Genomic DNA, 22,995 nt, shown 5'->3' with positions numbered 1-22,995 from the left:
CGCTCGATATACGCGTTGTATATGTTGTATATGTACTCCAGTGCTCGTCCTAGCGTGAAGTCATATTGTATGTACGCACGTGATCGTTACCGGTTTACAATTAGAAGTTTACCTACGACGCATTCATTACCTCGCGTAAGTGTAAGCATTAGATTCGTGCACTATTATTCGCCGACTTTCGCTATTAACGCCGATTGACAAAGACCCGTTTGCTTAAACTACTTGTTGGACATTTCCGGAATACCGGGAATGTATTTACCACCGTTGCTTGTACTTTTACAATGTTCTATTCTTGTCCTATTGTATTCTTGCATTCGAACTTGCACCATTCGAATTAATAAGAGAATTCATTTAGTCTGATTAGAGTGTCCTTCTTCCTGGTAGCATCCGGTTCCGGGCATCCCTCGACTTTTGGTGGCTATGGTTCCTGGCATCGATGAACGATTCTATCACAGTGAGTGCACGCTTTCAATTTCCTCCGGTCACTCAGGTCAGGTCAGTCATGCCGGGATGGAAGATCCGAAGCGGCACGGGTGACCGGTTGTATTTTATACTTGTTTGGCGAGCACAGTGAGTATTTAAATACTAGTATTTTTCAAGTACTCGAGTACTTGATAGGTTCCACACGTAGAAACTGTTTGTGTATGTTGAACTCGGGTGTGTGGAGTCGTCCCGGGGCGGCTCCCGCAGGGCCTTGCATCCGAGCAGATGAGAGCCCGTACGTACCGTCGTGCCGTGTGTGTGAGTCTGCTTTCCCTTTAATATAAAAATTCAATGTAAGTATCTAGATATGGGCGGGTCGGGCAGGTAGGTAATCGACTTACGGTGCTCCTGTTAAGCAGGCATACACATTCTAACTCGTCCTTTTCTTTTCACCGTCCATCCAATCTACTTCGGAAAATTGTCGTCCGATCGATCGACGGTGAAAAATTGCTTTCTTGTATTATGGCGTTTACTATCTCCGTATTTTTGGGTGGGTAAGGAATGGATCGAACAGATCGTGACGCAAAGTACGATCAAATGAGTCCAATTGACAGTGTGAGCAGACATTTCTCGAAATCATATTTATTCGCTTAAGTTTAATTACATCGAATCCGAATATTTCGTATTTACATATGCAAAATAAATACATGCTATATTTACACGAATCTGAATGAGGTTGAAAAAATTAAAAGACAGTTTCTTTATGAGATCGTCGATGAAAATCTTATAAAAAAACTGAACAAAGATCGTTCGTGTCGTAATTACTGAAACTGCAAATTGTTAACTACTCTGAACTGAAACTGAAATAATGTGCAGCATACTTGAGCGTACATGCAATGGCCAACACTGGCAACGCACGGACGACGACGAAGTCGTCGGTCTAACGATTCTGACAACAATTTGACACGCGTTCAACCATTCTTCGTATGAAGTTGAATAATTCTCGTCGACCGCACCCTTGTTCGGTTCCGAAAAGTACTCTGTTCGCTCGTTGATTCTCTCCAGGAGTCGTTCTTTGAGCATGATCGTTATTCGAGCGTTTCCTTTCCTGTCTTCGGTAGCAGGTAGGACATGAATCCACATACTGAAAATGTTCGAATGGACAGTTATGCCTCGAAGAAACTCTTGTGCGACGGGTAAGGTGTTTCACGGAATCGATAATCAGATTCGACTCGAGAGTAAACTGACCGGGGGATCTCCGTCGGACAGTTGATACTCACTGAACAGAAATGCTGCAAACAGAATTATTGGTACCACGCAGGCCATGTCGATTAGGTAGCCAAACACCAAGTTACCAACTAGTGCGCCTAGTCGACCCATAGTTAGGGACAAAGCCGCAGCCATTACTCTGAAAATTCATTGATTCTTCTTATCTATTGCCATTTTATCCGCGACACCGCGTTCTAAAGAACTGACTAAAAATTGTTGTCAGGGACGTTCGTTCCGTTGATTCTGTTTCGGTCGATTCGCGAGAATTCGAGACTGAAAGTGGATTTTCGGTCGACTGTTTTCGAGAGCTAAGTATCGCGATAGGACACGATGCAACTGAGTAAATATCTCAAGTCTCGCGCAAACGTTTACCATGTGTCATACACGATACGACGCAACCTCGAACGTCATCAAGTAATCAGCGACGGGAGCCGTCGTCGTAAATCTCCCGTCGCGTGCGTTTCCCCTTAATAAATTAGTCGCGGCCGAGATTCGCTCACCTGAGATTCGTCGGAAACATGTCGACGATCACGCAATAGACTAGCGAGATACCGAGGGACGTGAGTGCCTCGAAAACGCAGGACAATATCAGATTCTGCGTTGCGTTCGTGACGTAGTAGAAGGCCACCGTTGCGGCGCCAGACACCATCAATGACACGACTGAAATTCAAAGTCAACGTCAACGTCTGATTGAAGTCTTGCACGTAATCGCTTATGAAGACCTCGAATAGACACAAATTTTATTTGTCTGACGATAAGATGAGTCGTGTGACCACGACAGATTTCACGATAAACAGATAGTTACTCAGAAAGAATTTGGCGCCGAGCTTGTGAACGAAGATCGGTAGGATGATCGAGCCGGGAATGCAGGCGAGACCTATGTAGACGGTGTGCAAATAGACGTTCGGCGCTATCACCATGTCGCAACCGTACGGGTCGACGAGCGTCCCGTTGTTACCCGTTTGGTCCGACACTATGCAGACCGAGGTCGTCTGTCCAGGATTCTCGTGTTCGAACTGTTCGAATCTGAAATTGTTCACGGTTCGTTTTTTACGTCACGTATTTTTTTGGTCGCGTCGACGAGCGCGGGATAATATATCGGTGGTGCAATTTGACCTACCTGGTGAACAATTCTGGAAACCACACCATGAGCGTGTAGTAGCTACTGGTGAGGCCGAACTGTATGCCACAAGCCAGTAGCGTGTTCTTCGCGTACGGTGACTTCCATAGAGTGGCTGTCAAGTCCGTGATCTCTTTTAAAAACACCTTCAGGTCCTTCCGTTTATGCAGCTTCAGTGACCGAGTGCTTTTGTCCCTCGTTTTCTCTTGCAACGAGGTCACCTGAACGGAAGGGGGAACGGTTGAAAGCATGAAGAGAGCAAGGCGATCGTTGGTAACGTGATTCGTTGGTAACAAGATTCTACGGGAGGAATCGTTCTGGTTTCAAACGATTCGCGTTCAAAATTGTAGAATCGTGTAAGACTCGGGTATTACGGAATTAGATTCTTTAATTAGAATTGGACCGGCGCGGCGGCGTCGACTTGGCAGATTTTTGTTGGCAAAATTCGTTTTACCGGATAAGAGTCCGGACTTTCACCGGTGTTCTGCGCGTAGATCCATTTGAACACTTGGAGGGCGGCGTCCGTTTCGCCACACTCGAGGAGGAACTTGGGGCTTTCCGGGAACGCAAACAGCCACAGGCCCAACATCAACGAAGGCAGAGCGCACAGCGCTACGAACAGATTCCATGACTTGAAGTAAAACGCGTCCGAAGCGTACATGAAGTCCATCGGTATGATCAGCCACGCGATCACTGGACAGAAACAGAAGGTGTCATTGTGAGCATCGTTCGCAAATCGATTTGCTTGAATCTGAACAGGTGAGCATTTCTCGAACTCGCTCTCCCCGTTACGCGAGTTCCACTGATTTCAATGCCACACGCGTGGCCTTTGTCTCCGAACCGAGTTTAAGTTTAATCGTTGACGCTCGGTCTCTGTTCAAATTATATTTTTGAAATATTCACTTTGTTCATTACTTACGCGGTAATACTATCACTCCGACGGTCCAAAACATTTCCATCCAACAAAGGCATCTTTCGCGATACTTTGTCGGCTGGAACTCCCCTAAATACGGAAAACAAATTCCCATAGCTCCCGTAACGCTGTATGTATGAAATAAAACAATAAAAGAACAAAGGAATAAAAGTAGAAACGAAAACGAAAAAAAATCGGATTTTCGGGAATTTTTCCGAAGCTCCTTTGAATGAGAACGTGAGATAGAGAGAGATAGAGAGAGAGAGAGAGAGAGAGAGAATTAAAGTTTCGTTTGATCGTGTTACTTACGCGAATCCGTTGAAGAAACGGAAGATTAGGAATACCCAGAAGTATTGGACGAACGCGGAAATCACGCCCACTATTCCGTCCATTAACAAAGTGGCGATCAACACGACCTTCCTTCCCTTCGTGTCAGCCAGGCACCCCCATATGTAAGAGCCGACCACCATACCTGGCCAACGATATATCCCGGATATTAGTACATACAGTACGAGTTGGTATTTTCATATTTTATTCGGTTTAATATTGAATATAATTTCGAAAATATTTCGAAAATATTTCGAAAATATTTCGAGAATGTCGCGTCTGAAAATTTAGTCAGACTTTGGTGGTTGTTCTCGCGCGCCAAGTCGAGTCGACGCGAACGTCAAGTAGAACTACGAATACGACGCGAGTTAAACAGAATGAAACCCGATCGACACCAAGCGACCACGTTTATTTTATTTATCTATCGCGTGATGGAGAGAAAACTACTTGCCTAGCATCGGGGATGCCGTGAGCCAACCTTTGGCCGTAGAATCCATTTCCAAGTCGCATTGAGCCGCCGGCAGCACGAACGACAGTATAGTGACCCCGATGGCCGTGTCCATATAAATTAAGCCGCATATCATCAGCAGCATGTAATGAAATTTTCCAAACCCTGTTAAAAAAAAAAAAACGTTTGGCCGATTAAAAAATTGTTTGGGTGTTGACACCCAAACACTTGACCTGGCTTCTTCTTACCTGTTACGCTGATCGCGTGCTCGAAATCGGCACCTCCGTCTGCCAAGAAGTCGAGCCCTGTCGCAGAACAGATCAGTTTATTAGCAGGTGACTTGGGTTAGAATCGAAGCTCACGATTGAAGCTCACGAGCAGATGTTGTTTGCGAAAGCAGCGTTAATGATAATAATGGTAATTGGTCATTTCGTACGACGTACCCATGGTGAATGATCACGTCGCTGCGATGCTCGATCTCACGGGAGGTGATGAACAGGTCAGGTAGTGTTGGAGTTGGAGGAATTCGGAGGGCCCCGGTCGCCAAAGCGCAGCACTGTCTGCTCCCCGTGCGTGTTCCACGGTTTTGTCCTCGTGCGCAACCACTGCACGCCACGCTCATTGGTAAACACTCGGTGGTGTTTGATCGACGTCTTTATCGTCCACGCGTACGTCGACGATGACTTCCACCGAGAGATCCTCGCTGTTGATCCCTCGACAAAGTCTCGCTCTCTTGCCGCCGTTTCTTTCTTCGTTCCTTCGATATCGGCCGATCGATGCTGTCGATTCTCCTTCGTTCCCACCCCCTGAAGGTTTCTGCGATCCCCTGAAGGTTTCGGCGACGTCGGGTATCGTCGATGGGGGATCGTCACGATCCACCAGTGGCTAACGGGCTACTGTCGAAATTATCGATCGCGTTTCGGCATATATCAGTTTTCAGCAGTGGCTGTTCATTACCCACAGATAAGATAATAGGCTTTCTTCGTCTCCGTCTCCGTCTCTCCTGGCCGATCTGCTTTTTTCGTCTTCTTGTTGTACCCGATGTTGTACTCGTCCCTGGAACGTCGAGGTTCACGTTTTCTACATGTGAACGTGGACTCCGTCACTCCCTTTTTACAATTTGCGAATTTTTAAAAGATGAACGCTTAAGAGACGAACACGATGTTGCGCGAGAAGGTTCCCGGTCGAATCACGGGATTTCTGATTGCTTTGGATTAGAATGCGCTTGTGCGAGTTTTATTACATGCGAGAATTTCGGTATCAACTACGGGTGTTTATCGGGATCACGGATTTCCTTCTGTTTGCCGACCTACCGTCGCGCATCAGCTTCGAGAGCGAGACGCGACGAACAAGGTAACACTTTCTGGGACAGAGCCTTCGAGAGATTTCGATGTGCGTGAGAGACCCAACGCCATGCTTTCGTTATTTATGATACGATGAGTCGCAGGGTGTGTACGCGTGCACGCTGTGCAAATAGCGAGTCTGCACACAGGATTTCATTTTCACGCTGTTTCGCATGTCTAAACTGGTACAATTCGAAATAACGACTATTATCGATTGGATCGATCGATGCTGGTCCGTGCGAATTTTATGTTTGACCATTTTAAGTATGTCGGACCTCGACCAACGAATGTCAACGGGGTCTGGACCAACAATGACTCGATGACTCACCAACCAACCAACCAACCAACCAACCAACCAACCAACATTCATTCTGCAGAGTTTATAGTGACATAAACTGAGTCTAGAGTTCGATCAGTCATCGCTGGTCGCTGTAATTAAACGATAAACAGAGCACGACGAAAATGATGATGCATCATTAAAAAAGTGAGTATTTCGATGGTTTTATCAATTTTATTGCGCGTCGAGATGCTTACGTACCTATCTCCACTTCCGCCTGTTACGAAAGAATCACAAGTTGTTGCGAACATCCTAAACGAGTATTATTTTTATCAAAACAAGCTCGCAACTCGATCGTTATTTTATCGGCGCCTCCCTATCTCCGTTTTATGACACTTATTTATGATCGTATCAGAAGAGAAATCTCACTCGATCGGTTCCGTAGCTGGCTCGCTGTGAGCATGTTTTTTTGGCCAGCACGTGCCGTCGTCGAGATTTTCTTCGATATTGCCAGACATCGTGTTCGATTCAACGTTGCTGCTTCAACATGTCTGAACACGATCGTTGGTACCAAGTATCGTCGACTGTGTATAATGAGAAGCGTGTGACAAGTTTTGTAAACATTTCACATTGAAATTTTCTAAAAAAATTGAAATCCGGCGACGTACACTTTCGAGTTGTTCAAATCGAGAGGTCTAGAAAATTTGATCAGAGTTCGGACTAGTAGCGGAAGGTCTAGGTCGAACGAATTATTCTCATTCTCAATTGGTTTCTTGGTATATCAGCTGCCAGGATTTCGGACCTTACATCAGTGAAACTTAAATATGAACGGTACATACCAAGTCCTACGTCTATCTACAGTACGGATATCTTTAAAAGCTGAATCAGGAGTTTAGTCGATTCTATTTGGCGTCAGTTTCTTTCGTTGAAATCAATTGGAATTGGTGCCAAGCCGATTTGTAAATTAATTCACTCGAGACAGCGTCAATCGTTTTGTTTAACTTGTTTTATTGCATTCGGATTATCGTAACGAGAGATTGTAGCAATTTTGGAGATTGTACCGAGATGTACCAGGAAGTAAGTGAGGTAATGCGAAAACAAACGGGTATCGCGGGATTTATTATCGCTGATCACCGTCAGTTACGTTGCGGGGGAAACCCGCGAGGAACGGTAGATTACTCGAACGAGGGACCATAAATCGGTTGAGCAGGTGACGTTGTCGTTTTCATGGGACGAGGAACAAAAATTCGTTAAAAAAAAAAAAATCCGCGAAAAGAGAAATTGTTGACTGGTCGTGAACGAATTTGAGTCGGAATTGATCGTCGTTCTGCGATCGTCGTTCTGCGATCGTCTGCGCTTTCCGTCGAGCAAACCTCGCATCGACGTTGAACCACGTTGAACCTTGCGCTCTCAACGATCCGTTTCGCTCGACGTTGTTACTCGACGTCGACGTTTGAATTAGGTGTATCCTGAATCGTTCCTTTTACCCGTAACCCCGTCAGATGTTTTAATAATTTCCAAACGAAGAGGAATTAAATGTACGCATCGATGCATCGATTCCCCTTGATTTCGACCCATCGTCGTTCGTAGTCTGCCGTTCGAGATTTCCCTCGGCTGATCGAACGTGATCCATGATCAATAGGCACGACCCTCTCGGCGGCAGGTGAATGAGAGTTTTTCTTCGGACCGTGGCCAAGATTCTGTTTACATAATTCAACGACGACAACGACGACGATGATAATTTCGTTGTATACCAGACGCTAGACACGCACGTACGTAGAAAACCCGAACGACATAACGTTTTCAAACGCGTTAAAAGAAACAACGAATCAACGGGTTTTGTCCGAAGTAGCAGCGGGCCGTGATACGATCGAAATTATTTAGATAAACAAGTTGCGAAACGAAGGATCGGTCTTGTGTAATGAGCTGATAAAAAAGCTAGTAGATTGAAATTAATTACCGATCGATGAATTAGCAGTAAATGGTTTTGTTGCGATCCGCCGAGCGAGGAACGGGGTAGTGTGAGGAGGGATGAACCACGACTAAAGCGTCTGAATCGCGGATCAGCGACGCGTCCTGTAATTTTCCTCAGGTTCGTGCATCGTGCAAACGCGTTATCTTGGCAAGCCGTCGTCGGCCGTATGGATTCGCGCCAAATATTCGATCGCTAGTCCAATATTTCCGTCATCGGTGCCACGCAGCCATCGGCCACGATCGCCGATCATGATCGTTACGATCCACCGTTAATGTCGACGTCTCGAACGAATAATGAGACCAGCCGAAAGGACGCGTCCGATCGAAAGAGGAGATTTTCGACGTGGTCGTTTACCAACGCGATGAGAAAGCTCCAAGTACGAATTAAGTTTCGGCCGTTCTTTCATTTTCGAGTACCGAATCGTGCGAATTCGTTGGATATTCGCGCATAATCTTACCCGATCTCCCAGATCAAATTCGCCTCGGAAATTCGACGGATACTCGTGACGTACCTCTGGGTGATCTGCTCGTTCGTAAAGTTTCTCGTTCATAAAAGTTTTCGGTTCTCGCTGACTTTCCCCTAATCTCGTTCACCGACGAACAACGTGTAATGAGAAATATAATTTGTACAACTCGTATAGGGACAACCTCGGCTAGAATCGGAGTCGCGACGAGTTTAATTCGGTGACCAAAATATCGCGCGCGCGCGCACGTGTCGGTGTATCGATGCGATCACTCGAAGCTGGTTCTTTTCTTCGTTGAAAGATCGAATCGCGGGCATCTACTACGGCCGCGTTTGCACGAGATACTGCACATCTCGACGATTCGTCCCTTGGATCGGGCTGCAGTCAGATTGTACTATAACGTGTCTTACACTCCGTTAATATAGCGGTGCTGTTGACAGGGTGGGGGCGGATCGTCGCGCGTGTTGCTCGATTCTTCCTCTGAACCGTGTCTCTTTTCGAGGGTAGGAAAACTGGTCGAGAACGTGTATTAGGAGACGTTCGTGGTGGTGAACATAAGATTGGGAACGAGAATATATTTATATTGTACTTTTGTAATTTTTATTGTACTCGAATGGCGAATATACAAACGGTCTACGCGACAAAGTCCATACGTGTACATATTCGTATACATATACGTGTATAAAAAGTAGTGGTACATAGAAAAATAGAAGAGTAAACCCCGTCGGACGAATGAGATGCGATCGTCGTTTCGATTCTGACCGATCAGCGTGTCAGCGTCGCGTGAACAACGATCGTTGCGATAATCGGTTTACTCGAGTATCCGAGACTCCTCTCACACCTATTCCCCCGCCGCCATCTCGTTAAGTACCAAACAGATCGATCTAGCACGTTTACTCGAAACTCTTTTCGTCGAATACGTTCTACGTTATAATAATTTTAAGTACCGTTCATATAAATTCGTTGATCCCGAGAATAACTCAACGATAGACTCACGCGTTTCTGTTATTTTCCATTTCGATTATCTCTAGTCGTGCGCGTTGAGTTCTAAACGTAAGTACGGAACGCGCGTTCGGCGTGAACATCTTTAACAGCGTATATACGTATAGACGTAAAGTAATAGTAGCGGAATGCCTGCCGTACTTGAATCGTTACACTTTCAATCGGTGGACCGTCACCGAGTCAGTTTAAAAAATGAATTCCACTTTCGTCAATTCTTCGTATTCGTTGAGTACACGCGAAATTATCTGTGCGTTTTATACTGATCGCTCGAGCGTGAAAGTTCAAGACTCGTCGGAAAATACTTGGAGCGGTTGCACACGTCTTCCTAAATATTAAGTATCACGGCGTATATATTAACAAGACGTACAACGGCGTTCGTCTATACGTCTTGTTAGTAAGTACATGTGTGGGTTGAACGTACTTTGATAATAATTAGAAGATCGCTTGCTCGTGAGTCGTCGTAAAGCTTGATAAGAAATACTATTGACTCATAATTGTCTGCCGTTAAAACGGGATTATTGTAACAATAATTTCAAAGGAGAGATTCTCTAGTTCTAGTTGGAGTTCGTGTCTTCTAGATTTACCGAAAGCTCCTGGTTTAACTGAAAATTCGGTTCGCCGCTCTCCTCGCTCCGTCGACCGATCAATTTTCTTTAAGGACACTCTGGTTAAGATTTCTCGATGTCCGGCTTGGATCTCTTCTTACGTCCCGGCGTGAACAGGGCCAGCAGACCGCTCACTACAAACGTATCATGAGAACGGCGTATCAGCATGCATAGAGCGCGATTCGAAAACGAAAATACGTACGGAACATTTGGGCGGCTACGATGATGATCACTAACGTACAGTAATCGTCGATCAGATACCCGATCATCAGAGTACCACTGATGGCACCTATACGACTGATCAGGGCCGACAAACCGGACGCCATCGCTCTAAAACGATTTATTATTATTATTATTATTATTATTATTATTATTATTATTATTACTGTTCGTCTAACGTCCAAGTTCAAAGATCATTTGATCATTTTGATCGAACGATTCGACGATCCGTCGACAACGCCCAACGCGTTAATTGCCAAACTTTTCCGTGTGAACGTCGATAATGGAAATTCCATTGAAACCGAAATTTCTGCTCGAATCTGATCGCGAATACCGATCCCGAATCCGCGATAGGACGATGACGACGGTGATAAATCGAGACGAGTATTTTATCGGTGACCGTCGAGAACGGAGCACGCTCTCGAATCGTTTCGAGGTCGTTGATCGTTAGATACCTGTAGCGTTAATCGACAGTATCGCGAGATGATCGCGTCGATTAATGAATAAATCGTCGAACGGAGAAACATGTATGAACGTTATGTCATCCGGATATTTATAACCCGATCGATGATCGTGTCACGATAAACTGCTGCTGCTCGTATCTTGAAGAGTAGAAAAACAAGAGCTTAACGATCGTTTAGGTAAAAATAGCTTTCGCGTCGAGTGGATTGTGATAAAAATAAAAAAAAAAAAAAAAAAAATTACGAGTCCCAGGAACGAGTGAGACCAAAGCGACAGACTCTGTCCATGTCTAGTCGTCGATACGTTCGTTAGTAGCGGCGGTGATACGACGGGAGACAGGGCGAATTTTCCGGACGATCGTTTAAACCCGAATTAGATTTTCTATCATCAGAATTCATTTCGAAGAAATGTTAAAAGGATTTGGATCGTGTAAAATGGAATTACCTCAAGTGCGTCGGATAAAGGTCGACTAAAAGACAGTAGACCACGCTCAGACAAACGGACGTGACGGACTCGTAAGCGCACGAGAGTATCAAGTTCTGGGTGGACGTTTGTACCAGGAAGAGACAAGCCGTCACGATAGCTGGGACAAAGGCTGTTATCACTGAAACACCAGACAGAGTGAGTTGACGTTTCCCCGAGAGACTGGAATCGTTATCAACGGACGAAACAAAATTCGCTCGGCCTTCTGCGACGTTTTTCATGTCTCGCGGCTGGTTTTAATTCGAATTCGAATTCGAATTCGAACGATCGATTCGACTCACCGAGGAAGAATTTGTATCCCAAGTAGTTGACGAGTAAGGGTAACAGCAGGCCCGTGGGTATACAGGAAGCACCCAAAATGAACGTGTGCACGAACACGCTCGTTTGTACTCTGGAGTCACAGCCGAACGGATCCTCCGAGTGTTCCTAAACAATCGTTTGGACATTTTGATTTCTCACATGGTCGGCCGACGTCGCCTGTTGACCGACACCCGCGGTCCGCGATCAGCTTACCATCGTCGACGTAGCATTCCTCGCGCTCTTCAGAGTGCAAACGCTGGCCGTTTGATCGGGGTACGCATCATGAAAGTCCGCGTATCTGTGAAACAGTTCCGGTAGCCACAGAGTCAGCGTGTAATAAGAGGACGTGACGAAGCAGGCGATCAGGCACATGACGATCGTTCGGCAAAGGAACGGAGGCCTGAGTATCGTCATGGTCTTTGTCCATATGTCGTTTAACATACGGTGGAACGATCTTTCTGCCACGTCCTCTGGCTCCCTGGTGTGCATTATTCGGTGCACCAGATCGTTCAAATTGTTGTTGCCACAGTTACGAAGCTTCGTCTTAAAATGTTTGTACATCCGTTATACGTCTCGGTTCGTTTTTCGATTCGATCTCGAACCCGCGGCGGAACGATCGTAACTCACGATATACTCCTTGGGTGGTTGCGCATTGTTCTCTGAGTACATTGTCATCAGAACGTCCAACATTTGCACATTATTGCCCGTCTCCGCGAGATACTTGGGCGTTTCCGGGAAAAACAACAGCCAAGAGCCGGTCAACAAGGCCGGGAGCGAACATATGAAGACGAACAGATTCCACGAGTGGAAGAAGTAACCTTCGTAAACAAAGTTCACCTCCAGCGGGATGACGATCCAACCAACCCCTGGCAACCGACAAACGTTCACGTCTCTCACCCGTTCTCGTCTCGATCCGCGTGCTTACCTGCCAGAATTATCATCCCAGCCACCCAAGCCATTTCCATCCACGAGAGCATCTTGTCTCGATATTTGGTCGGTTGGAATTCGCCCAGGTACAAGAACACCACCGCCGATTGTCCGTTCATGCTGAAATCATTTTTAACATCGGAACCGCTCTTTCTACCGCTTCTCATCGGTATCGTTATCCAGTCTTATATACTGACGCTGCGCCGCTCAGGAACTTGAGAAACAGAAAGATCCAATAGAGCGGGACTATCGATGCCAGTAATTCGGAGACACCGTGTAGAAATAGTGCCACCAGTAAAGACATTCTCCGACCTCTGATCGCTGCGTAGCAGCCCCATATGTACGAGCCAGCCAACATACCTGATGACAAACAATCCGGAATCAGCTGCGTCGACCCGATCGATGATAAATTCATCGATCAGCGCGGCGACGCGTGAGGCAACGTGGCTCGCGAAAGGTCACGTTCTCGCGAAAGATGAGGCTCGGCTTTGTTCGCGTTCGAACGTTCTTTCTCGTTGCAATATCTCGCATCGCGAATACATTAACTGTTACACAAGCAGCCTGGGCACGTGTTCAGTTAATTACTTTCTCGTCCCGGCGCGCGTCAAGCTCTCTGTTACGGAAAAAACCAGGACCCGCGGCAGGTTCGCGTGGTTCTTCGATAGTCGATCCGTTTTTCAACAGGATTTTTACCTCGGTGTCCACGTATCGAAAAATACGAATATCGTCGTATCGTTGCCTATTACGGGCAAATTCTTGTCTTCGTCCTTAGAAGCAGTTTCATTTCGCGTAGGAATAGGCGCGCGGTCGGCCTGATCGGACAGGTCAGATCGATCCTGGGGCGTGTACGAATGGCATGCGAGAAATTATAACGACAAGCCTCGCGCGTCCACGCGATTTCTACAACGATTCGTATCTTCAATCTCTCCGTCCCCGTCTGAGTACTTATGAATTTAGGAGAGTTGATCGATACACGCGAAAACGTTGTGTGTACACTTGATTTACGGTACACCGTATCTTGGCGTGAAACAACAGTTCTCGACCGATGAAAACGATCATCATCGATCGGGATATATTTGTGCATGCGTCACTCCGTTTATAATCTCCGTCCACTAATCGTTTTTATCGCGTTTCGCGTTTGTTTTACGTTTTTGCGTTAGTCAGCGGATTGCCTAATTTATTGGATTACCTAACATGGGGGCGGCGCTAAGCCTCCCCTTGTCGACCGTGGTCATCTGGAAGTCGCACGCTGCGGACGGCAATATGAACCCGATGCTGGTTATGCTGAACGCGACGTTCATGAAGATCATGCTGGAGACGGCCATGATCTTCAGGTTGAATTTGCCAAATCCTGGGAAAAATAGAATGAAAAAAACCGGGTCGATGATTTGGAGAGCAGAACGAAGCAAAAATCAACACTCGAGAAGGCGACGATCGTCCGAAGTCGAGCGAAAAATAGTAGGTATACCTGTTTGGTCGACGGCATCTTGGACCACGGTCTCGGTCGTTTGTTTGGTGCCTACGAGAAAATAACGCGGTTAGTCGTGAGAGGAGGGACGAAGAAAGGACGACGCTGGGACAAAGAGAGAAACCGTATAGGCCGACGTGAAAGTCGCGCCGCGCGTTCGTTCCGAGAATAAAAACATTCCGTTGGACGAGAGCGAACGAATCCCCGGGGGGCCTCTATTTCGTACGAAATTTCTTTCGGCGCTTCGACCCGCCGCCCACGATCGCCTTTCCTTTGTCTCTTGGCAGCGAAACAGATTTCGCTCACCCAGTGATTCACGATTCGATACCCATATCTTTGTTTCATCAACGCTGTTAGTGAAAAACTTTTTTTTAAACTACGAATAGTTGCGTGGTCGGTTCGATCGGTGCCCTCGATCAAACTTTGAGGATGTCCCTTCAGGGACACCGTTGCAGTTTCAGTCGGACAGTAAGTCTCGGGTTCTCGGCGTGCGATCGTCGGATGCGATTTTAGGTGAGGTTCGATTGTCAGATTCGAGTGGAACACGTTCGGCGTCGTCGAGTCTGGGTCAAGTTCGAGATAGGTTTCGGCGTGGTGGATCGTCGACTGTCGCCGTTCGGTCTGTTATCTGGAGCCTCTAGAACCTTCTGACCAATTTAGTACGAGATCAGTGCCAACAACGATGAGTCGGCTTGGTTGTTAGCGAGCCACCGCGAGTAATTATTATTCTAGCACGATAACGTTTCACTTTTTGAAACAATAATAGAATTTTTATCACATTGTCTTAAAAGCATGCTTATGTAAACTCGTAGGACGCGAATGTGGAGCTGACATACGCTGGCCACGGTATCGTTCGAATATTTATCGTGGCAAAGTCCTATGCAATTAATCCCTTGTCTCGTACCGCTGGTCGTACGTATCGCGAATCGCGAAGGCGAACTTTTCCACTCGACGCACTCTCCAAGGTTCCATGTATCGCCGATGACGTTCGACCGTTTTACGGCATACGATGTATGGCATACGATTGTCACTGCGTAACGAGACGGACGAAACGTCGTCGAAGACGCAACCCCTAAACGTCGGGGTCGGCGTCGGCGTCGGCGATACGGTCCAAGCACGTTCTACTCGTCACCGTGAACTTGGTCGGACGAGGTGTATGTGTGTACACGTGAACCGAGTGGTCGCGTGCGACCGGTCAATAAAAAATGGATCGATTCGGGTGGAATTTGGTCGGGTCGAAGAATGGCAGAGATACCTTGAAACGTGGAGATGGCTTCGGAGACTAGCGGCTCTGAGGCGGCGGCAGCCGGCTCGCTCTCGAATCGAGCGATATCGCCCGACATCGTACGCGCGCAAAACTAACGCATACCGTGTTGCGCCGTCGCCGATCCTCCCGCTTTGGTTCGTTCGTTTTACACGCGAGCAAGTGTAAGTGAGAACGCGATAGCGGCCTTGCCCGACGCGACGCGACGCTCGACGTCGGAGTCTCGCTCTCTGCGGGATCGGCCGACCGACTGCGCCTCCTCGGCTCAAACGATACCGAATAAACCTGCTGCTGCTGCTGCTGCTGCTGCTGCTGCTACTACTGCTCCGGACCGAGCTTCTCTTCCTATCGTTTCCCTCGTCACGATCAGCGACGCGTCAACGAGCCAACGGTTTCCCTCGTCGGACAATACGCTCTCCAAAACTGTTCTGTCTGGCGAGGCCTTGACGCCGTGAAACGTGACGCGACGGTTCTCCTACGGAAATTTCGCCCGAACCGGGCAATTAATAATTACGATGGAAACGATTTTTCTGCAAGATTTTCAACAGACGGACATAGAATTTTGTTAGCGTGGTGAACGCACGAGATCCGGGCCGTTATCAATTTGTAGGAGGCAACGGACAAGCCGGGGCACGAAACCTGTCCGCGGCGCGTATGAGAAAAAAGCACAACGCGTGATCGAGTTAGCCGTATAAGTACATTGAATCAACAAATTGCATCCTGGATCGTTTCCTCGTTCGTTTTTCATTCGGGACACCCGTCCCGATGGTCGGGGACAGTAAACGGGTCGTGGTCACTCGGACAAAATAAAATTTCAATACGAACACGCCTCGAATGTTTCGCGTCTACGATAAATAAGTTGGTCATCCCGCGGTATCTGCAAAAGATCTTGTGCCAGAACTCTGTTTTCGATCTAGCCACACATGATAAATCTATCTGTTAAGCCCGCCTGCTCGCGGGACTTAGACACGCGTTTCATAAATATAAATCACGTTTAATTGGGTTGAAGTTTAATTAGTCGATGTTACGACACGGCCTTATCGATCGTGATAAGCAATTAAGCTGATAACCAGACAGACGCGTCGTCGGTTCGCCTTCTCACGCATTTCTGACAATGATTTTTGTCAGGCGTCCAAGACCGATGCCACGAGCGACTTATTTTCGTACGGGTGTCAGCGTTGCAGCGAAACGACAAACAGGAACACGAACAACAACGACAACAACTTATTTGTTTATGCAAAGTGGCGCGAAATTCGTACTGTCTTCGTTCCAACTTGACTTATTTCTCTCGCGTTTTATCCGCTTCCAACTAGACTTCCTTCTCTTCGAATCGTTGCGTTTGAAACGAATTATAGGCAGTGTTGGAATTCTCAGATTTTGTATACTGACACCGTATCGACGACAGGCCGTCGATAGGCTGGCCGAATGATATAAAAAATGTATATCACAGGTACATACTGTCCTGCTACTCGTTTTCATTTTCGGGAAAATTGTCCTAGTTCGAACGAGCGAAAGCGGAGATAACAGAGGGAAAAGGGTACAGGTAGAAAAGAATCGGGAGAGTAGCGCGCCGCGGAAACAGATAATGTGTCGTCCTTTAACGGGAGTTTTACGCAAACATGTACGTTGGGAATGGACACCGAAATTTGAGGCCTTCGAGAGGTTCTAAAGCGACGGAATTTAGCATTTCTCCTAATAAACGTCAGCCAGTCGACTAATTACTAATCGTCTCGACGCTCCTTCTTTTTTTCTGACTGTTGTTACGCGACGTAATTCCAGCAATTGCGTCGATTACGAAAGGGTCAAGTGGACAGATGAGTACGTTGAAAACGAACAACACCGGTGACAATTATCGCTGACAAAACAGTTTAATCTCTTCCGAGGAGATCAGCAGTCTCGTAATTAATTCGGTCGAGGAATGAAAATTGAATCGAAACAATGTTCCTTGTGGCGATTCGTGACAATGCAAGGGGAAAATTGCTTCGTTCGACTGCCGGTCCTAACTGTACGTTCGACAGAATGAACAGAAAGCCAAGTTTCTCCCTTTCCGTGTTCGGGTTCCGTGTTCGAGTTCGATCAATTTCGGTTCGCCGGCGGAATCCCATTAGAATTTTTGTTTTCACGTCAATTGCCGCGATGAATGTCCGCCGGTCTCTATGCGTCTTGATCGATTTTAATTCGTCGTATTTTTAGATCGGTTGACATCATAAACGAACGTCAGAACGAATTAAGTATTATTGAATTAGCCGTATCGATAGCTGCGCAAACGATATGAAAAATAAGGTACCCCGGGAAGCCCGTCGTTTTCTAGTAGAATAACAGATTTGGAAAATTGCTCGCGCGCATCGAACGTACAGAACACGTTGCTGGTTCGGATTAAGCGCGATTCGATCATCGATATCGATCTGCTCGTCAGGCCAGATGCTCGTTTTCACCCCGGTCGTTTGATCGTAGAGTTAAAACCGTAATTATTTTGAAAATTATCATTATCATCATGATCAGTTTATTTTACAATCAATTTTCACTGGTACGAACGTAAAAATTGCTAAATAGGAAAAAATTGCTTGATAGGACTTATCAGTTTGAAAAAAAAAAAAAGTCATTTTTACCCCTCCGATAAAAGTAGGCATACGTCAATCGCCGGTAATTCTAGCGTTAGTCGCAAATTTCAAACTGTAGCGTCGCTGACTATAGTCGGTGAACGATCGGATCGTGGGAAACGTATCGTATTTTTGTGAGATAGAAAACAAGATCGCTAGCGTAAGTATTAGAAGAACGATACGGTAAACAGGACCAATAAAGTTTAGATAGTGTAGATCCAATAGGGATCAACGGCGGGACGATCGTCGTGAAATTTATTTTATTGAGCCAGCCGTCGTACGGAGATTTTAGAAGGAAACACTCGAACTCTGATTCGCTCGCGAAATCGAATTAGTTGCTCATCTCTCGTTTAAAACTAATTTATTCGTACGTGTAATATTTTCATATTTCCGAGAACAAACAAACGAGATGTTGGTTCGCGTCGTTATCGGTCTGGAGACTCGGCCAGGATTCGATAGAATAATCGGATTGGAAAAGATGATTCACCTTTATTAACCGTCCCGGGAAATAACAATACCCACGAGAAATCACGATGACGACGGTGATCAGCAAAGGTCTTTCCCTTGGTTCGAAGATCGATCGTTCGATCGAGAAGAACTTGGTCAGCGACAATACTTACTTACTGTTAGTGCCTCTGACCAAGATTAAGTACTCGAGCCCGATCGCGCGAACCTTTTCTTTCGTCGATAAGTTTCGATTGTAAGTGAGATTGTAAGGTGCAGGAGGTATGGAAATCGACCCCGGCGCCAATCGACCCCGTACGTACGTCCTTTTTCATAGTCGGCCGTTTTTGGCCGCGCTTGCAAATAAAGATCGTTGCCTAACGGACTGTTTAATCAGTTTTTTACGACACGCGAATCGACAGTACGACGCGCGACGACGTCTGTTGGCCGTCCATCCGATGGGACGGAACGTTAATTAAATCGTAGACAGATCGGCTCGGCATTGATCGTTCTCGAGTTAGCAACGAGAATCGAAATAGAATAGAGAATTAGAAACTGTACCGATCTATGCGTCACGAGCTCCGTAAATGGCGGATCGTTTTTCTGTGAACGAGAACTGATGGCGAGACAAAAGGGACGGAAGAAACTTAGCTCGGAAAACTGTGAACCAAGTGAATTATATCGGCGAGTATATTGCCGTGCGGTAAGCTCTGACAGAGCTCGCACCAAGGCCACATACGCAACAAGACAGACCTACTTTGTAAGACTTCGTTCTCGCCTAATGCGATGGCTCGATACACTTACAAAGGTTCGCCGGTGCGCGACACGTTTTCTGGTAGCAGTCACGTTCCCTGACGCACAGTTACGAACAGAGATCGACGAATCGACGCGGTAATTACTCACACCAGACCAGACGGTATGAAATGAAAGTCGGCAAAGATTTTAATATCACTGAGATCCTTCTACGTACGTACGTACGTACGTCCGGGGAAGGTGGTGTTACGGTAACAATGAGTCTGGAATATGGAGCAGCCTTCGACGGTGAAATCGAATCGAAAATCCTGCTGGAAAAGAGAAAATCGACAAAGCGTAATTTCCGCCGCGGAAATTACGTCTACGAGCCAGCGGCGGAGGAAACCATTGTCGGAGAGCCTACCGCGTGTCCGCACGCGTAAACATTTTTATTAGAGTCCAACAGTCGCACAGAGGACGGCTACTGTCGCTGTTAATTATTTTTATCGAGCGCTCGCTCTACCAAACGAGATGATAGTATGCGTAAATTGCAAACGTACGAATTTCTCGAACGAACCGATCCAAGTTTTGCGTTTCGCGTATGAAAGGAAACGAGCAGCTTCGCCAGCTTCTCAGATCTATCGTCCGAAAAGATCTCTCGCGTCTCGAGCAGACTTTCTCATCGGTGGCAACGATGAGCGACCGCGAGTTTCTCTCGATACGAAACGGGGCTCGTTCCGCTGGTTCTACGTCCGACCGGGACCGGGAAATACACACGTAGCTACCTGAGTAGGTGTGCGTCGTCCACGGTGGAAGGCGACGTCGGTCGAGCTTTCGTCTTGACGCGAGCTCAGTCGTCCCTCGCGTACCGTCGTCGAAACACACCCCCGTCGTTGCACCCTCGTCGCGTCTGTTTCGCGCTCTCCGTTCCCGCTCAGCCGCTCAGTCGAGCGCAATGAACCGACGAACGCGCACGTCGCGTTGACATTCTTCCGGCTGCTTTCCGAATTCATACAGAGGGAAATTTTTCCACGAGGGCCGTGGTTTGGAAATTCGACCGATTCACTTTACGCGACGGAATGACGGACAGAACTTTCGATTGAGAAACTGTTTGAAAATCGTCGATCGCCATGGTGGACAAACTTCACGAGTACGAGGGGTTCGCTGGGAGGGTGCACGACGTTCGTGACAAGTTCAAGGAGAAATGGGAAACGTGGAAGGAGTGGAAAAATGGAATACCGATGGACCAGGGGATAGCGGGGATCCTCGGTCATCTGCGGGGCCCCCCGAAATTGGAGAGGACGTTGGAGGATTACGAACACGTCTATAGGTATATTCGTCGTTCGTTCGATTATCGTTGTATTCATAATGATACATCGTTCCGTCGCACGTCCACCAGCTAAAAGCGAGACGTTACCAAGTAATCCGCCGATGACGACGTACGTGTATGCTTTCTAGGAGAAAGACGCGAGGGGAACTGGTCCGCGTGTCGGCGGCGGTCATGGGAATCGAATTCTCGTACGCCGCGGAAACTGCATTCGTCTCGCCGACGTTGTTGAAGATCGGAGTGGACCATCAACGCATGACACTCGTCTGGGCGTTGAGTCCTCTGATCGGATTCTTCGTCACGCCGATCTTGGGTAGTCTGAGCGACAGATGCAGGTCCAAATACGGGAGGAGGAGACCGTTCATCGCGTTGTTGGCTCTCGGAGTGTTGATCGGTAATTTCGAGCGTTCCACCTGTTCTACCGTCGTTCCAGTTCCGATATCGATCAGAGTTTCCAATATCCGACCCGTCTGCCGATATTCGTTCGGTCGCCTTTGGTCGAGAGTCGATGTGTATTCCTAATCTTTTCGAAGGGCTGATACTGGTCCCAAACGGCGAGGACATGGGATACGCCTTCGGGGACGTGGCAGCTACTACTTGGAAGAATTTTACGATGCCGTCGGGACACAGAACTACCGCGAAACAAGCGAGAGAGGAGACAGCAGCGAGACCGCCGTCTCACCCTTGGGGAATCTTCTTCACGATTCTGGGCACGGTGCTTCTCGATTTCGACGCAGACGCTTGCCAGAGCCCGGCCAGGGCTTATCTGCTCGACGTCACCACACCGGGCAAGTGAACGACGAACACGGGCCGCTCGCGTAGATTTTTTTATGCAAAATGCTTCGTCTCGGTCCGAACTCGAGGAAGGTCGTCGTCGATCGAACTCTGATCAGGGGGTCTCGTTGTGATTTGTAGATGATCACGCCAAAGGGTTGAGCACGTTCACCGTAATGGCGGGTTTGGGCGGTTTCATGGGATACGGTCTCGGTGGTATCAATTGGGACGCGACCGCGATCGGAGTCGCGCTCGGTGGACACCTCCACGCGACGTTCACGTTGATCACGATCATCTTCGTCGTTTGCGTGTCTTGTACGTTGACCAGTTTCAAGGAGATACCATTGGAACTGTTGGAGAGGGACGAGCGTCGACAGTCGCAGGAACGGAAGGTTCGTTGGCTCGTTTAAACGGCACGATTCTCCGGTCCGTTCCCTCCTTTCTCTCTCTCTCTCTCTCTCTCTCTCTCTCTCTGTCTGTATTTCGAATTGATCCAGGCGTCCGCCGAGAGAAAAGGAGAGGACGAGCAGAAGGAGAACGAGAAAATTAGTGCCGGCGAGTATGCCTCCTACGGCACGTTGAACGAGGAGGCCGAGGCCGGACGAGACGTGAGTCGTGCAAAGTAGAGTTTCATCGCCGGTTCCTCCGGGAGTAAAACGAGGGTTCCGTCCGACAGGAATTCGTTCTGAAGCCTCTGCCGGTTCAGGACACGGAGAAGAGGGCCGGCCAGGTACCCATGGTACCGGACGTGCCCGTCCACGACCAGCCAGGTCTCGGAGAGAACGTCGGAGACGATCCGAGGACTACGTTGATGGAGTATCTCCTCTCGATCGTTTACATGCCACACAGTCTACGCGTAGTCTGCCTGACCAATTTGTTCTGCTGGATGGCGCACGTCTGTTACTCCCTGTACTTCACGGATTTCGTCGGCGAGGCCGTTTACGGTGGCGATCCACAGGTCAGGCGACAGCTTACTGCGTGCACAGGTAGAGTAGTCGTCGGAGTAACTTTGCCGTTTTGCGAACCACAGGCGCCGGAGGGTTCCAAAGAAAGGGAGTTGTACGAGAGCGGTGTACGGTTCGGCTGCTGGGGAATGTCCATGTACTCGTTGTCCTGTTCCTGTTACTCGATGATCATCGAGAGACTCATCGAACGTTACAAGTAATTCATTCGGTTAACGACGACGAACCGCACATTTCTATGCGACGCGTGTTCTCGGACGCGTCTGGGCGCATATGAGATCTGCGGTTCGATCGGTCGCGGTCGCAAATTTCGTTGGTTTGTTCGTTGGCCGCGCTAGACGAACGAGAGGAGCATAAAGCGGTGGTTCGGTTCGACAGAGCACGGAGGGTGTACGTCTGCGGCCTATTGTTCTATAGCACCGGGATGATGATGATGGCGTTGACAAAGCACCCCGCGGGAGTGATCATATTCTCTTGGACGGCGGGCGTTATGTACTCGACGTTGTTCACCATGCCGTATTTACTCGTCGCCCATTACCATGCTTCGTCGACGGTAAGACACCCGATCCCCTGCGAGCGACCAATCAAAGTATTCGCTCAGTGCTTTTACGTTGATTAACCACGTACCATCCAAGTACCTTCCAATGTTACTTATTTACGATCCGAGATTCAAATTCCGGTACGCACGTGTTTATTACACGCAATGATCATTTAAGGATGTATTAGCTATACAGTCAATCCCAAAAGTTTATGTACCTTAGAAAAACGCATTTCCTATAATTAAAAATAGTGCATTCTTCTTCTAATTTCAATATTTAATGAGTTACGTATGATTATATGGCATTTTATTGATGTTGACAAAATCCGA

The 22,995-nt window shown here is 47.5% G+C and overlaps 3 protein-coding genes across 10 annotated transcripts in view; 1 reads left to right on the top strand and 2 right to left on the bottom strand.

Annotated features, from left to right (window-relative positions):
• Positions 1 to 700: 700 nt before the first annotated feature.
• On the bottom strand, positions 701 to 8,570 carry LOC108631560 (synaptic vesicle glycoprotein 2C). Of its 6 annotated transcripts, none has more exons than XR_003389973.1 (13): positions 8,553 to 8,570; positions 4,944 to 5,609; positions 4,749 to 4,805; positions 4,504 to 4,665; positions 4,035 to 4,197; positions 3,732 to 3,853; positions 3,267 to 3,505; positions 2,813 to 3,033; positions 2,498 to 2,718; positions 2,193 to 2,352; positions 1,704 to 1,831; positions 825 to 1,567; positions 701 to 756 (listed from the first exon to the last, which is right to left on the bottom strand). XR_003389973.1 is itself a non-coding variant. In XM_018035551.2 (12 exons), exons 2-12 carry the CDS (start codon positions 4,945 to 4,947, stop codon positions 1,512 to 1,514), a joined length of 1,533 nt encoding a protein of 510 aa, XP_017891040.1. In that variant the 5' UTR covers positions 4,948 to 5,609; positions 8,081 to 8,533; the 3' UTR covers positions 817 to 1,511. The 6 variants fall into 6 exon arrangements, 1 of the variants encoding a protein (XP_017891040.1); XR_003389972.1 differs by lacking the exon at positions 8,553 to 8,570 and adding an exon at positions 8,081 to 8,533; XR_003389974.1 differs by lacking the exon at positions 8,553 to 8,570 and adding an exon at positions 8,081 to 8,533 and having other exon boundaries at positions 4,944 to 5,580.
• Positions 8,571 to 9,133: 563 nt separating this feature from the next.
• Positions 9,134 to 15,551, bottom strand: LOC108631674 (synaptic vesicle glycoprotein 2C). 2 transcript variants are annotated; one of them, XM_018035786.2, is made up of 11 exons: positions 15,280 to 15,551; positions 14,025 to 14,075; positions 13,746 to 13,907; positions 12,754 to 12,916; positions 12,555 to 12,676; positions 12,257 to 12,495; positions 11,843 to 12,172; positions 11,611 to 11,755; positions 11,291 to 11,450; positions 10,368 to 10,495; positions 9,134 to 10,299 (listed from the first exon to the last, which is right to left on the bottom strand). In XM_018035786.2, the coding sequence occupies exons 1-11, from the start codon at positions 15,365 to 15,367 to the stop codon at positions 10,229 to 10,231; spliced, it is 1,659 nt and encodes a 552-aa protein (XP_017891275.1). In that variant the 5' UTR covers positions 15,368 to 15,551; the 3' UTR covers positions 9,134 to 10,228. The 2 variants fall into 2 exon arrangements, with proteins under 2 accessions (XP_017891275.1, XP_026674807.1); XM_026819006.1 differs by lacking the exon at positions 15,280 to 15,551 and adding an exon at positions 14,149 to 15,273.
• A 3,190-nt stretch (positions 15,552 to 18,741) lies between these two features.
• lovit (loss of visual transmission) overlaps positions 18,742 to 22,995 on the top strand; it is a 6,048-nt gene continuing 1,794 nt past the window's right edge. The window contains exons 1-8 of one of the 2 annotated variants that reach the window (XM_018035594.2): positions 20,195 to 20,394; positions 20,523 to 20,785; positions 20,925 to 21,179; positions 21,307 to 21,557; positions 21,663 to 21,773; positions 21,842 to 22,123; positions 22,196 to 22,326; positions 22,506 to 22,680. In XM_018035594.2, the coding sequence (XP_017891083.1) occupies positions 20,195 to 20,394; positions 20,523 to 20,785; positions 20,925 to 21,179; positions 21,307 to 21,557; positions 21,663 to 21,773; positions 21,842 to 22,123; positions 22,196 to 22,326; positions 22,506 to 22,680 (1,668 nt within the window). Of the gene's footprint in view, positions 20,395 to 20,522; positions 20,786 to 20,924; positions 21,180 to 21,306; positions 21,558 to 21,662; positions 21,774 to 21,841; positions 22,124 to 22,195; positions 22,327 to 22,505; positions 22,681 to 22,995 lie in introns of both variants that reach the window. The other variant, XM_026819001.1, reaches the window with a different exon arrangement.

Source organism: Ceratina calcarata, unplaced genomic scaffold, assembly GCF_001652005.2.
Source record: "Ceratina calcarata isolate Rehan_Ccalc_2016 unplaced genomic scaffold, ASM165200v1 scaffold92.2, whole genome shotgun sequence".
Taxonomy (NCBI): Eukaryota; Metazoa; Arthropoda; class Insecta; order Hymenoptera; family Apidae; genus Ceratina; species Ceratina calcarata.
The sequence above is the reverse complement of the archived record's forward strand: the minus strand, read 5'-3'. Positions and strand labels throughout refer to the sequence as shown.

Excerpts from the sequence above, each read along its gene's own strand:
- LOC108631560 (XM_018035551.2), bottom strand. Across the intron at positions 3,854-4,034 it reads CGTTTCTTCAACGGATTCGC|CGTTACGGGAGCTATGGGAA; the intron begins GTAAGTAACACG and ends TCATACATACAG. Across the intron at positions 1,832-2,192 it reads ATGTTTCCGACGAATCTCAG|AGTAATGGCTGCGGCTTTGT; the intron begins GTGAGCGAATCT and ends ATGAATTTTCAG.
- LOC108631674 (XM_018035786.2), bottom strand. The coding sequence starts at position 15,367 with ATGTCGGGCGATATCGCTCGATTCGAGAGCGAGCCGGCTGCCGCCGCC. Across the intron at positions 14,076-15,279 it reads AGCCATCTCCACGTTTCAAG|GCACCAAACAAACGACCGAG; the intron begins GTATCTCTGCCA and ends ATTTTCTCGTAG. Across the intron at positions 12,917-13,745 it reads TAGCGCCGCCCCCATGTTAG|GTATGTTGGCTGGCTCGTAC; the intron begins GTAATCCAATAA and ends GTTTGTCATCAG.